Source organism: Zootoca vivipara, chromosome 12 (assembly GCF_965207765.1).
Source record: "Zootoca vivipara chromosome 12, rZooViv2.hap1.1, whole genome shotgun sequence".
Taxonomy (NCBI): Eukaryota; Metazoa; Chordata; class Lepidosauria; order Squamata; family Lacertidae; genus Zootoca; species Zootoca vivipara.
In genome coordinates this window covers 16,491,841-16,507,140 of record NC_142595.1, presented here as the reverse complement: position 1 = coordinate 16,507,140, position 15,300 = coordinate 16,491,841, and the positions used below count along the sequence as shown (strand labels likewise).

Here is a 15,300-nt window from a genome sequence, read left to right as displayed (position 1 = left end):
GGGGGACAGGGGACATTTCCGAAGAATTAGAAAATGATGTCAGTGATTGCCAGCCGGTTATTCTATATGCCATCCTTAACTGCTACCATTTTGCGACTGGTGGGCCTCAGTTATTGTTTAGCTCTCTCAAGTGGGCTGCAAGGGAAGACATTTTGAAAACCCCTGTTCCACCTTCCCTTTATAGAGAAGCTCTACTGGCGACAGAAGAGCTTGCTATTTTGTGTGTATATTCTATCAGGCTAAACAAGACAGAACTACCGTGTGTCCCCACCCCCATATGAAACAGGCAAACACAAGACACACAAATTCATAGAACAGTTGAAATTCAATCATGTTCTTATCAAAATTACCAAATTAGAATCCACACTTTTTTCCCAAGAAATTTTTTGACCACTGCTTCCTGTGACAGAATTCTTAATGGTGTCAGGGAAGCAATTTTGATTTTTAGAAGTCAGCTTATAGCCTATGATACTTGAAGAATGCTGGGCATCACAACCTCCCTTCGACACACATACAGGCCTGTTCACACATAAAGTTAAGCTACAGTTAATGTTAACCATAGTTCAAAAACCATAGTTAAATCTGAGGTGACTGACAGCCATTCAGTTAAACCTTGGTTTATTACATCCTTTCCCTGTTAATGGAGACAAAAGCCAAGTCTTCACATGCAACTCTGTAATTTTGGGGCATTGACAGCCCCTTAACCATAGCTAAGGAGAATGTCTGAGTTTATACACAATGCTAAACTATGGTTAATATGAATTGAAGTTTATAAACAAGCTACAAGTCCTGGTTAATAGGTTACCTTTAACCATGGTTAATAAACGGGTGGGTTCACACATAACACTAAGCCATGGTTGATAAACCGCAGCTTTACAAACCATGGTTTAGTATTACATGCAAATCAGGCTGCTATCACAAGAGGGTGGGGCATCGTTACCAAGTCAACGGCCTAGACACCGTAGGCCGAAGGGGCAAGTCACTTTGAACATAAAAATGAAAAGCGGCTCGACTCTTCAGCAGTACAAGCAGCTGCAATGCAAAGTTCACCAAGGGGCGGGCTGTTCTCCTTGGTTGTGCATAGAGTTTTGTTGGACTGCAACAGAGGCACCAACTTGTGCCCAATATTGAGGGGGCCGGGTTGTCCGTGTGATGTCATGCATGATATGACATTTCGGGAGGAGCCAGGGGGCGGAGCCAAATGCAGTGATGTTGATGGTGATAATTATAACCTGCCCATCTGTCTGCTTTCCACAGAAGGAGGAGGAGCCAGCCAGCCACTGAAGCTGCACTCAGGTCTGCACCTGGCCTCCTCTGCTCCCTGACAGTAGGGAACACTGAGAGGGGCCCCCAAAACAATTTATTGGGGGGGGGGATAAAAATGCTTGGCTCCCCGGACTGTGACCACATGTGCCAGGCACAGCAGTGGATAGTAAATTCAGGAGCCTTTTGGGCCCCCCGACACAGGACAGAAGCTAGCAAAATGTGGTCAGCACAGAAACTTGACAAACCAGCTTAGGAGCCCTTAAAAGAGCCAAATTAAAGAACCAGTGATCATGGCTGCATGAGAAGAACAGGGGAAGCTCGGGGTGGTGCTAGCTTGGGTGGCCTATGCCGGAACTGGCGTTGGGAGGGGGGACAATCTCCAGACCTGCAGGTTCTGAACATGGCGGTTGACCTTGGACGTCCTCTCCTTGAGGCTGGTGATGGAGTCCTTGGCTCGCAATAGGCCGCTATTGCTCACTACCTGCTGGGGGAGAGCGTAAGAAGGGGGTGGGTCAGGTGAATAGTCCAGCTTAACTCCTGACCTCTCCACACTTCCTGGGCATTTATTTCAACTCGAGGGCTTTACAAAGCTGGTGGGCGCCTGAAGGCAGATGCCACCAGCCATCATCGGGAGGCTGCATGCTCCCAAGGTGGCAAGAGCACGATTCATGTACTGTATAGTGGTTAATTTTCTGGTGTTGCAATCGAATGAGAGAAAGCGAGGGGCAGCTATTCAGGGTGAAGCTAGTGGAACGAGGAGACTGGGGCAGTTCAAAAGGCTTCCAACCCAGGTGGCAGAGGCAAGAGAAGGAATTCAAGGGAGGAGAAGAAGAAGAAGAGTTTGGATTTGATATCCTGCTTTATCACTACCCGAAGGAGTCTCAAAGCGGCTAACATTCTCCTTTCCCTTCCTCCCCCACAACAAACACTCTGTGTTTGCCCAAGGTCACCCAGCAGCTGCATGTGGAGGAGCAGGGATGCGAACCCAGTTCCCCAGATTACGAGTCTACCGCTCTAGGAAATATTATCTTCACAGAATTTGCTAAATAACATTCGGACATTTAATTATATATTAAAGGCAAGGCTTTTAAAAGCGTGCTTAAAGGTAACCATTGCAGAATTGGGGGAAGGGTGGCAGGGTTTCTTGCTCAGAGAAAGGTAATTCAGAATCACGCACGCAAGCACAGCCCTACATCTGAGAGAATACGGCACAGCCTGAATTTGCAAGTTTGGACTGACCGCACCCCTAACATAGAGAGCCTGCTGGACTCCAACTCCCATCAGCCCCAGCCAGCATTGCCTGAGGTCAGGGAGGATGGGAGTGGTAGGCCAGCAATAGCCTGAAAGGCAAGAGGTGCCACACCTCCGACCTACCACTTGTCCACGTTCAACCCAGCCCACGTTCAACCCAGCCCCAAAGCCGTCGGACACAAGAAGCACACATTTCCATCAGAAACAGTGGTCAACTTTTTCCTAACACCGTGCCACGAACAACGGGACATGCAGAAATTTGGAAGATGCAAAACATTTTGGGAACATATGTTTTTTTAAAAAAAAAATCAAAAAAACCTACACCTGCTACATTTTTACCTGTTAATGAAGGCACAAGAGAAGAGCGACAACAACCTCATTACAAATATGTGCCCTGATTAGGTTTACGTACAAGGAATATATGACACCCCAAATAACACCGTTGCACATATTTGAATTAGTAACCACTGTAGTTATGATTAGACGACATTTTATCAGTTGATACCAGATGCTAGTTGAAGAAAGAGAATAGGATGACCACCTCAACCAGTTTGCAGAGGACAGGCCTGAGAGAGGGTGGCAGGGGTGGCCAGTTATGGTGCAGTGCAAGGCAGTGTGGTCCAATGGCTAGAGTACTGGACTAGGTGGGGGATTTATTTCACTGCGTTTCAGCCCAGTCTATTTCATAGGCTTGTTGTGGATGCCACCCTGAGCTCCTTGGAAGAAAAGTGGGGTTAAAATACAATGTTGGAATTTGTTCCTAACCAGGGCCAGATTTAAGTTTGACGAGGCCCTAAGCTACTGAAGGTAATGGGGCCCTTTATATGTCCAGCTGTCCTTTGTCAACAACAAACTGTCACTGTTTTTTGTGTTGAATATATGCTATATGGTAACTGATGGACCTAATAGGTATCTAAAGCCATTGGCACATAACAAAATGTGTATTTTATCAAAGTAATTGTTGAACTGAAATACAATTAAGAAGAAGTATATTAATAGTGAAATACAATTAAGAAGAAGTATATTAATAGTGAAATAATTATTAAGCTCTAACTTAAGTTTTTCCCCCTTTAAATTTTTTTGGGGCCCACAAGAGAGTGGGGTCCTAAGCTATAGCTTGTTTAGCTTATACGTAAATCCGGCAGTGTTCCTAACAATAAGGCACATCCTTGGAATTGCTCATTTGGATTATTTCTAAACAACATTCTTATTATTTCTAAGACCAACCAAAATCCAAGAAAGGAGTTTTGATGGTTAACACAGGGATCCTAACCTCTGTGCACTTTGCCTTTCCCATTCCCCCTTATTCTTCCAAAAAACAGAGAGCGGGACGGGGTGGAGTGACTGTCCCAATATCTGCATTATGATCTTGCCACCCTGGAAAGTGAGGGTGACATGCCAGTTGAAGCCCTTTCTTAGTTCTATGCATATTCATGCACCATTAAACCAGGTGCGGTTTTTACATTTGCCTGAATTCAACAAGTGTGTTTCAAGCTTTCCAAAAGTGGTTATTCTATGCACATGTGTGAGAGTCTATTTTTTTTAATACCAGAGGAGTGCATTGACAGAGAGAGGCTACCCATCTCATTTCCCGCCTTGCCTTGCCTTACCGAGGGATGTGGGGTAAATTCAATTCAGTTCACAGCTAAAGGTGAACTTCCCTATTTCAAACTTTCCGAAACAATATGTGAACTGAAACAGCCGTCCTTTGAAATTAGCAGTTTTCTGAATTTTGCAACGCAGGTCTCCCCAGCCAAGTTACATGGACAAAAAAAATGCATACATGTATTAGGGTAAAGTGAGCGTTAAAATTATTGTGGTATTATTTATTAAATTTGTACACAGCCCTTCCTCCATAGATCTCAAGACGGTTCACAATGCCTGCACTGGTGAAAAAATAGCATACAAAAATGCACTGTATTGGGGGAAATAGCTTTGCAAAAAAAAAAAACATGTAATATTAGGAGAAATTTGCACTAGAAATGCTGAAGAATTTTCACAAGGACTTTTATTATTATTGCAAACTGATATGGAAATGTAAAGGTAAAGGGACCCCTGACCATTAGGTCCAGTTGTGACCGACTCTGGGGTTGCGCGCTCATCTCGCATTATTGGCCGAGGGAGCCGGCGTATAGCTTCCAGGTCATGTGGCCAGCATGACAAAGCTGCTTCTGGCAAACCAGAGCAGCACATGGAAACGCTATTTACCTTCCCGCTGGAGTGGTTCCTATTTATCTACTTGCATTTTGACATGCTTTCGAACTGCTAGGTTGGCAGGAGCTGGGACCAAGCAACGGGAGCTCACCCCGTCACGGGGATTCGAACCGCCGACCTTCTAATCAGCAAGCCCTAGGCTCAGTGGTTTAACCACAGCGCCACCTGGGTCGAGAACTCAAATTAAGGTGGAAAAATGGACAGATCTGCCCAGCCCTGCCTTTCCACACTGCCTTGCCTGAAAAGCACATTGCTCCAAGTCCAGCTCTCCTGCTGGAAATTAGCTTGGCAGAGAAGAAAACTGCTTTATTATATAAGTAAAAAAAAAAAGCAAAACAAAAACAAGTAGCCCAATGCAATGAGGTGGTGGTGGAAGGACTCAGCTCCCTCAGCCCCCACCCTCATTTTTATGTAAGGGGTAAACCCATCTGCACCTTATGTGTGAATGCTTCAGATGCATGCAGAAATATTTGTGGCTGCTCCGACACCTCTGATCTGGCCCAGAGACAAGAATCCCATCTTATCCTGGAGGTTCAGGGTCACCAATAGATGATGATGATGATGATGATGATGATGATGATGATGATGATGATAAACCAAAATTCCGAGTTGCTTAAGCTCACAACTAAGCAAATGTCAGCCCTTACATAAAGGCATCTTTCCCAAATGGCTGGAAGAAGATGCCTATGTTGACCCCTGGAGCTGAAATCTACAGCAGGCATAGGCAAACTCCGGCCCTCCAGATGTTTGGGGCTACAATTCCCATCATCCCTAGCTAACAGGACCAGTGGTCAGGGATGATGGGAATTGTAGTCCAGCAACATCTGGAGGGGCGGAGTTCGCCTATGCCTGATCTACAGCCTTTGAGTTATGTGACCCACAACAGCCCGCACCCACAGGAGGGGAAACGCCACATTTTGCACCCCCTGCAGCCTCTGACCAAGGTGCATTGCAGAAACAGCACCACCCGCCAGCGACGGATTCTGTGTCCGCCTGACGTTTGTTCAGAGTAGCTTCTGCTCAGCTTTAAAAACCTGGCCATGCTTGGCAAGGGTGGCCCTGTTTGAAGGGCTGTGTGGTCCAAGTCTGGTTGAACAACAAAGAACACGGTGCTGATAATGCCAAAGTTGCAGGTCGGATCCCCTTATAGGACAACTGCATATTCCTGCATTGCAGGGGGTTGGACTAGATGATCCTCAGGATCCCTTCCAACTCTACAATTCTATGATTCTATGAAGGGAGAGCAACAGGGACCTCAAAGTTGCCCGTCGACAGCCTAGCAAGATCAAGCAGGCACACAAACTCCCCCAGGTCACAGCCTTTCCCACTACGGTGAGATGCCTTGCATCTAAATTATGCCACTTACTTGTAAACTCGCATCTAATTCATATAGACGACCTCGTGCAAATTTTTATGCCTGTCTGTGGGGTGGGCGAAGGGGTTGGTGACACACCTCCCCTTTTAGGGTGATGCATAATAAACAGCCCACCCTATGCTTGGTTGTTGCAACTGAACTTCGGCCCAAATTTTCAGGCAGCATCAACCCCCGTCCATGTGCAGTGCTCTAGGGCTGTGGTTCCCAGAGTGGGGTGCACCGCCCGCCAGGGGGCAGTGAGATTACCAGGGAGAGGCAAGAGGGTGGCAGAGAGATGCAAATGACTACCAGACTTTGAAAAGCTGTTTCCACTTGACCAAGTCGATTCAATTTCATTGAATGAATTAAACCGCAGTTTTAACTGGGTTTTGAATAAGTGTGCAATTAAGTGTTTTGTAATTTTATTCCTTAGCGGATTGTGCACACCGTTATGCTTTTGTTATAGGGTGATGTATGGGGCATTTGGGGATGAGTTCAGGGAACCACGCTCTATGGTATGTATGGTTTGGGAGCAACGTATCCAGGCTGGGCTATGGATCCGAAATGTATGACCAGGCCCGGAAAGGGCGAGAGTCTCTGTTTGGGAAGAGTGTGGTTTCAACTGGTCGCCCTCACGACAGAACAACGTGTCTTTACAACTGCTCTCATTACCTGTTGGCTGGAGGTGTCATCTTCATCCTCGGACCACGCTGACTTGATGGGGAGCAAGGGATCCCTTCTTTCGCCACCTGCTCCTCCCGGAGGACCCCCGTCATCTGTGGACTCGTTCTCAGTGGTGGTGGAGTCATCACGCTCCCCGTCCGTTAGGTTCAGGAGTGAAACGTTGGTGCAGGCGGAGGAACGCTTCAAGTTGAGGTTGGGGTTTTCATTGGTCACGGTGGGCTCAACCCTGAGGTGTGTGGGGGGAGAAAAGGGCAAATACATACATTAGCCAAGACGCGGTCACTTTCAGATTTCAGTGAAGCACCTGGGTTTGTCTGGTGCAGCAAAAAGGGATTCGCAGCACCTCAGAGGCTAACAGATTTATTGTGGCATCAGTTGTAAGGGGGGGGGGAGAGAAGGGGACCGCTTTCTAAGAGAAGGGTGCTCTTGGCTCTTGGCCAGTCACAATTTGGTCTCCCAAGACTACAGTTTCCAAGTCCTAACCCCTTTTCTGAGCCAAATACCTAAGGAAAGCAGGCAGAAATCCTAGGTCTCGAGAGGAAGGCACCAGGTAGGTTAAAAGGGGAGGGGGCAGACACAAAACCAGGCTTTATGGGTTCTCAGTGACAACAACTCTCTTGAGCGCATCTTTGCCAAATGTTCCTTTCCAAGAACCATACTGTACTTGCTTGAGGCATGGGGCTGGCTAAGAGCATAGAGGAGAGAGGAACAGGCTTGAGGTGGCTCAGCGAGAACTGAGGTGGCTAGAGCAAGGTTTTCTAGGAGGCAGAAATCTTTGATTCCATGGGAAGGGCTCAGGGGGCACAGGGTACTGGAGCAGGGATACCTGGGTCCCTGAGTTATCGGAGGAGGGAAGATTTCTAGCACCTATCTTTGTTGAACGATCAGGAGTCAGACCACACTAATTCTGGTGTGGCACACTCACCCACCCAGCTTTCTAGAGCTGTAGACAAAACCCCTTGCACAGGAACGTGGGGAAATGCTTTAGGGCCTCTCCAGACTCTAGGTGGGTTTGGGGGGGTCATTCTGCAACATGTCGGCGGTGCAAGAATAACACATTAGTGGAGGATTTGTACCAGGCTGTTCACACACCCTTCTGTTTTTATTAGTTCTATGAAGCTTCTGCCGTTTTATTGCGTCATTGGTGTCTGGAAGGGAACTCTTGAGCTACAGCGCGACAACAGCGGGGACAACCCCACCATGCCGATACTTTGCGGTATGAAAAGTTACAGGATTTCAGCAGGATGTTACAGCACATGCACTGATTGGGAACGAAGCAGCATGGCCACCCTGAAACCTCTGCAGGCGCAAAGCATGTTGAAAGGGAAACCGAACTGATACACTATCACAAGCACGAAGCGTCATGGCTGCACAATAAAATGGATGTCTGGAGGGAACCTTAAGGCTGCTTCTCCATCTAGCGCAGGACTGTCTACACCAGGGGTGGGGGGAGCTCTGGCGCTCCAAATGATGCTGAATTACAACTCCCATTAGTAAATGCACCAAGAAAAAAACAGACCAAGAACTCAGGCCAATATAAGATTCAATAGTGAGAATAACCCTACTGACAAATCAAATATGAATTGCAAAGACAAAAATACATATAGCCATACAGAAGCTGTAAACTCAAAGCTACAAGGATATGTATGTGTATATATATATATATATATATATATATATATATATATATATATATATACAACAATAATCTGTTGCAGCATCAGATGTGAGAGTCTTTAAATTGGGTCGAGTTCATGCTAGCCCAAAATCAGGATCTATCAATGTCCTGTTTGATGTAAAAGTCTTAAAGTCTCAATCATTAATCAGAAGCCAGAACAGGGCCCTGTTTCAGCGTCTTTACCTTCATCAGCTAAGTTTAAAGAGATCATATAAGTGTATCCTATTGTTTTCTCCGTTTTTCAGAGAGAACTAAGTTTAAGAAGATCAATGTGTATCCAGAGATTCTCTGCGTGTCTTAAAGTTGAGAATGAATTTACCACCTTTTATATCAATTCATATTTGATTTGTCAGTAGGGTTATTCTAGGTGACTAGACTGGTGACTGGGAGCGGCCGCCGAGACCACATAACACCGGTCCTGAAAGACCTACATTGGCTCCCAGTACGTTTCCAAGCACAATTCAAAGTGTTGGTGTTGACCTTTAAAGCCCTAAACGGCCTCGGTCCAGTATACCTGAAGGAGCGTCTCCACCACCATTGTTCTGCCCGGACACTGAGGTCCAGCTCCGAGGGCCTTCTGGCGGTTCCCTCGCTACGAGAAGCCAAGTTACAGAGAACCAGGCAGAGGGCCTTCTCGGTAGTGGCACCCACCCTGTGGAATGCCCTCCCACCAGAGGTCAAAGAGAACAACAATTACCAGACCTTTAGAAGGCATCTCAAGGCAGCCCTGTTTAGGGAAGCTTTTAATGATTGATTTCTGTATTTTAATGTTTTGTTGGAAGCCACTAAGAATGGCTGGGGAAACCCGGCCAGATGGGCGGGGTATAAATAAATTATTATTATTATTATTATTAGCCTGAGTTCTTCGTCTGTTTTTTCTTGAATTACAACTCCCATCATCCCTGGCCACCAGTCATGCTTGCTTGGGCAGCTGGGAGTTGTAGTTTGGCCACATCTCGTGCAGGGTCGCCAGTGGAGATGGACTCCACCACTGATCTCCAGTCCCACCCAACAGATTCCAGCATGTTCCCAAGTAGTGCATTGAACTCCACCTCCACCCCTTCCCTTCCCAGGGCTCCCACCCATGGAAAGAGACGGCTTTCTTCTTTTTGGGGAAGCCCTTCAGGCTGCTCGACTTCCCCAGCTGCTCCTTGCTGCCCTGAGCCCGACTCTCCGTCCCCGTCGATGTGTCTCCAGCTTCGTTTATTTCCTTGGACTGCCAGATGGTCTTCACCACAATGTTGGCCATTCCTGGGTTGGGTATGGATTATCTGGTTCAAGCGCGGATTTTCTTTCCTGTGCCACCACAGGGAACATCTACCGCCTCCAAGCCAACCGGCACTCCAGGGAGGGCGGGGGCCTCCCAGCTGCTCCCCATGACCTCACAACAGTTGCCATGGCACCAATGATCACATGACCCCCCACCTTCCTATCTTTGCCTTGCACCGCCAACATTCTGTGATGTCAATGCTGTCGCCATGGGAAAGAAGAACCTGGTGCTCTCAATTAGTTTTTCGGACTTCAGCTCCCGTCAGCCCCAGCCTGCACAACCAATCATGAGGGGCGATGGGAGTGGTAGTCCAAAACATCTGGAGGACACTAAGGCCCTATCTGCACTATACATTTAAAGCAGTATCATACCACTTTAAATTTGCATGGCTTCCCCCAAAGAATTCTGGGAGCTGTAGTTTGTTAAGGGTGCTGAGAGTTGTTAGGAAACCCACTGTTCCCCTCACAGAACTGAAATTCCCCAATTGCTTTAATAATCAATCTTTTCCAGGGAGCTCTCCTAACAACTCTCAAAACTTTTAACAAGCTACTGTTTCTCTGCTCTGGTTTGATCTCCATCTTTTCCCCTCTTGAATTTTCAAGATCTCGCTTTGTTTTTCAAATCTTAATTGTTTCCTTCATGCTGTACAAAAAAATCTCTGTCTTTATATATTTGGCAGATTTTGTTTTGTTTTGTTACCTCTTCGAAAGGTACAAGAGCAGAACAAAACTGCCAACTGCAGACAAGCCTTTCATTTGCTGATTTAGGATTTTTACTAAATTGCTCGGTGTCAGGATTCGTCTGCCTAACAGGCCGAACCAGAACGCAGAGAAGAACCTACTTGCCACTGCAATAGGAGTCATGTCATAGGCTGCCTCTGGAGACAAGCCTGCAGGAATTCCCCCCCCCCCCTGAAAGTTTATTACCTGTGAGGCAAGGAAGGAGACTTCACATTGCAGCCGAGCAAAACGTTATGTATGCACACTAGAGAAGACCAGCAAGACTCATAAGTGTCAATGAGGTAGCTGTAGTACCATTAAAAGCAGGATCAGATAAAATAATGGAGTCTAAGGCTGTGTATACACTATGCATTTAAAGCATATTTCCCCTCCACAAAACACCCTGGAAACTTAACTCTTTGTTAAGGGTACTGGGCTGAAGCTCTGCGAGTTCCTAGGATTCTTGTTTTTGGAGGGATGTGCTTTAAATGTGCAGTATTCACCCAGCCTAGTTCCCCCATCAGTCAGAACAGCAAGAAATGGAATCTGTGTATTTCAGAGTCTGATCACCAGATGATGGAGATGATTAACAACTTTTGGCAACCATCTGTTTTGGCATTAAGGTTAAGTTGGCAGAGTTCCTCTGGTGACGCCGATAGCATCAGAGAATATATTTCTTTTGGCAGTTGAACGGGTGAATTCTGGATTGTTAAAACCAGTCACAGGTATTGCATTTATTTCTGAGATTTGTGCTCCATCTGCCTGTATCACATCTGCCTTCACTGCCACAGCTATTAAGCCTTTAGTAAGTAAATAGTGAATGACACAGTGCTTTGTGTCTCACACCCACACATGAGCTACGTGTTGGAGGAGCCAGTTATTGTTATGCTCTTCCACGCCAACACAGAATCTGCTTTGCCAGGGACCAGAGTTTCTCACTCACTAATATCAGTTGTTTATCAAATATCAAAAGAATTGATGCTTTTGAATTATGGTGCTGGAGGAGACTCTTGAGAGTCGCATGGACTGCAAGAAGATCAAACCTATCCTGAAGAAAATCAGCCCTGAGTGCTCATTGGAAAGTTAGATCGTGAAGCTGAGGCTCCAATACTTTGGCCACCTCATGAGAAGAGAAGACTCCCTGGAAAAGACCCTGATGTTAGGAAGGATGGAGGGCACAAGGAGAAGGGGACGACAGAGGACGAGATGGTTGGACAGTGTTCTCAAAGCTACCGACATGAGTCTGACCAAACTGCGGGAGGCAGTGCAAGACAGGAGTGCCTGGCGTGCTCTGGTCCATGGGGTCACGAAGAGTCGGACATGACTAAACGACTAAACAACAACAATATCAGTTGTGAGCTGCAGACACTACTCTGATTCACATCGAATACTTAAACACAGATTAGTGTTACATGAAAGAGCCGCTGCTCCCTCCTTGGCATGGTTATGATGATGTCATCAAAACATAACAAACTTTAAAACCAAAATTTCAACCCATAGTTTAAAAAGCTGGCTTGCTTCAACAGTTAAGATTCACCACAGTTTAGGGGTTGGATGCAACATTAAACTATGAGTAGCCTAAAAAGCAAGCTATGGAAACTTCTGATTTCCTCCTCAGCGCTACGCCAGAGAAAGGAGCATAGAAGCCAGAGGCTTGCTGCAGTGTGCCCCTGTAACACTAAACCATGGTTTAGCAATACTATATGTGCAAAACATCCCAGAGTCAGATTAGACAGACACCTGGTTTGACTCCACATGCTTTCTACTACAGTAGTATCTCGGTTTTCGAACGTAATCCATTCTGGAAGACCGTTCGAGTTCCGAAACGTTGAAAAACAAAAACAAACTCAATAAGTAAGCCATGTGGCATGTTGAACTTCCAAGGCGTGTTCAAAAACCAAAGCATTTACTTCCGAGTGTGCGGCGTTCAAAAACCAAAATGTTTGTCAGCGGAGATGTTCGAAACCGATGTACTACTGTACAGTCAAACCTCGGTTGTCGAACATAATCCGTTCTGGAAGCCCGCTCAGCTTCCAAAACTTTCTACAACCAAGGCGTGGCTTCCAATTGGTTGCAAGAGCTTCCTGCACTCAAGCGGAAGCTGTGTCGGATGTTCAGCTTCTGAAAAACGTTCGAAAACCAGAGCACTAACTTCCGGGTTTTCAGCGTTTGGGAGCGGAAACTTTTGAAAACAGACCCATTCGGGAGCCGAGGTTTGACTATTCTATGGAGTGGCTGGGGTTGATGCGAGTTGCAGTCCAAAATAGCTGGAGTTCTAGCTGCTCAGTCCCATCCCTTTGACAAGTGAAGGCTATCTCATTTATGGGGCACTGGCCCAACCTCAGACTGCCCACACCTCTTTGCCTTCTTACTTCAGCCCCATTGACACAATACATTTAAAGTGCCATGAAAGCACTTTAAGCAAGGTTGGTTTTTAAACCACTCTGAGAACTGCAGCTGTGAAGTAAATAGGGGAGGGCGTGTCCTCCTGACAAACTACAGTCATACCTTGGTTTAAGTATGCCTCGGTTTGAGTATTTTCAGTTTAAGTACTCTGCGGACCTGTCTGGAACGGATTAATCCACTTTCCATTACTTTCAATGGGAAAGTTCGCTTCAGGTTAAGTATGCTTCAGGTTAAGTACGGACTTCCGGAACCAATTACACTCATACCTCGGGTTAAGTACGCTTCAGGTTGAGTACTCCGCGGACCCGTCTGGAACAGATTAATCCACTTTCCGTTACTTTCAATGGGAAAGTTTGCTTCAGGTTAAGTACGCTTCAGTTTAAGTACTCCACGGACCATCTGGAAAGGATTAACCACTTTCCATTACTTTCAATGGGAAATAAAAAAATTCCTTCAGTAGCACCTTAAAGACCAACTAAGTTTATGTTTTGGTATGAGCTTTCGTGTGCATGCACACTTCTTCAGATACCTACCTGTAACTATTTCAATGGGAAAGTTCGCTTCAGGTTAAGTACAGACTTCCGGAACCAATTGTGTTTGTAAACCGAGGTACCACTGTACAGCTCCCAGAATTTTGAGGGAAGCCATGTCTATTTAAAGTGGCATCATAGTGTGGTGATACAGTGTGAATGTTGCCTCACAAACAGACTTAAGGGTGGCACTGGATTCCTCCTCCTTAGTCTCAGCGGTGCCACTGTAGAACTCGGCAATAAGCAGGATGGGAACAAAACTAGAATTAAGCTGGCTCGTCCTGCCATTTGCAAGGGCTCCATTTGCTCTTGGGTCTCCCTGGCTTCCACCCTACAGGTTCCAATGGACACCAATTGCAGGTGCCTTTGACTGTAAGGTCCTCAGTACCTATGAGGAGCAAGGAAAGGCATCCTTCAGCCACCAGCTGAGCAAGTTTCAGATACTCAGCACTTACTCACTGCCTCTGAGATGCTTAGTAGGAGTGACTTGCCTAGCGTGCCGGCATTGGGCCAAAGGAAGGCCAATGTCTAGAGAAGGAAATGCAGCCCTGATTCTAGACTCCAACCTCATTTTATGCTGAGAATCTTTTACTGCACTCAAGAGCCTTTTCGGTATAAAAAGTGGGGTACGGTATATAAAATAAAATGGTAATAGTTTCCGTTTCATTATGTGTGGAAACAGCCCAGGAAGGCTATGGCCTTTTGCAATTATACCTGTGCCTGCAACTGCTTTATTGGGGGAATTGCCAGGAGTGTATCCCTGGAAGCAGGGGAGTTTGAAGAGGCAAAAGTTTGCTCACTACGTATTTTATGACACGTTAGTTCTTTTCATAAAGATTTACCCTACTATGACTTTTATTTAAAAAATGGACTTTAATGGCTCACCTACTTCTTTATGGGACCAATGCTCTCTAGCGTTAAAGCAAAAGAACGCGTCGGAACGTGGCGCGCAGGACTCAAACTCAGCCCCCGAAAGGTGACGGATTAGAACACACACCGCGTTCTTCCCCTTTACGTTCTACTCCTAGCGCCTATTGGCTCAAACTTAGTGACGACATTCGCACCGCCTCTCCGGAAATGCAGACCAGTCTCCAAGCCTCCGCTCCCCACCATTCCTTTTGCCGCCGTTCTCCTGTCAGCCCATTCAGCCAATGCGACAAGGAATTTGGCTTGAAGGACAAGGAGTTTTCCGTCCAATAAGAGCCTAGAAGAAGTGTTGACCGCCTGTCAGTTGGGCGGAGGTTTTCTTTCTTTTTCTTTTACGAAAAAAAAATCCTCTAGTTTGCTGATTTCGCAAGAAGCGCCAGAAAAGGGGAGCTGGGAGGAGGGGTAGGGCGGAGCATCTGTTGAGCGACATTTATGAGAGGCCACCGGGAAAGAGAGACTATCTGAAGGGGCGGGAGGAAAGGAGCTGCAGGCGGGACTTGCGGTGACTCCCGCCCAATGGAAAATGCCGAGCAGTCCGGGACTTATTTGACATAAGGAGCCCACTGGAACCAATAGGGCGGAGCGCAGGCGGGATTTAAACCTGCCGGGCAAATCGCGGGGAGACTGGTTTGATTTCCACCAATAGAGGCAGGGATAGAGTTGAGGGGCGGCACAGCGGCCCAATAGGACGGCGAAGCGTCCCTGCGACGGACGGAGCAAGCGGCCAATCGGGTCGGTCCGGGTCGGGTTCGGTTGCTTGCTTGCTGGGCCAGGTTCGGGGCCGCGGAGCGGAGAGCGGAACGGGGGGGAGCGTCGCTCGAGGGGGTCCCGATCCGCCACCGCAACCATGCCGGCCGTTTCCAAGGGAGACGGGATGCGGGGCCTGGCCGTGTTCATCTCCGACATCCGAAACTGTGAGGGGACGCGGACCTTGGGGAAGACCGTACCGCGGGGTGTGGAGGGGGGGAGGAGGGAGGCATTGGAAGCGAGGGAGGGGGAAG

General features: G+C 47.0%; 2 protein-coding genes across 5 annotated transcripts in view; one reads left to right on the top strand and one right to left on the bottom strand.

Moving 5' to 3' along the window:
* TSKS (testis specific serine kinase substrate) overlaps nt 1-9,796 on the bottom strand; it is a 29,099-nt gene extending 19,303 nt beyond the window's left edge. Inside the window, exons 1-3 of the mRNA XM_088655030.1 lie at nt 9,500-9,796; nt 6,758-6,995; nt 1,652-1,750 (exon numbers count right to left, since the gene is read on the bottom strand). Of these exons, the coding sequence (XP_088511156.1) occupies nt 1,652-1,750; nt 6,758-6,995; nt 9,500-9,696 (534 nt within the window). The 5' untranslated portion in view covers nt 9,697-9,796. The remainder of the gene's footprint in view (nt 1-1,651; nt 1,751-6,757; nt 6,996-9,499) is intronic.
* A 5,232-nt stretch (nt 9,797-15,028) lies between these two features.
* Nucleotides 15,029-15,300, top strand: part of AP2A1 (adaptor related protein complex 2 subunit alpha 1) — a 35,602-nt gene continuing 35,330 nt past the window's right edge. For 3 of the 4 annotated variants that reach the window (XM_060281107.2, XM_060281108.2, XM_060281106.2), the window contains exon 1: nt 15,029-15,213. In XM_060281107.2, coding sequence (XP_060137090.1) covers nt 15,147-15,213 — 67 coding nt within the window. In that variant the 5' untranslated portion in view covers nt 15,029-15,146. The remainder of the gene's footprint in view (nt 15,214-15,300) is intronic. The other variant, XM_060281109.2, reaches the window with a different exon arrangement.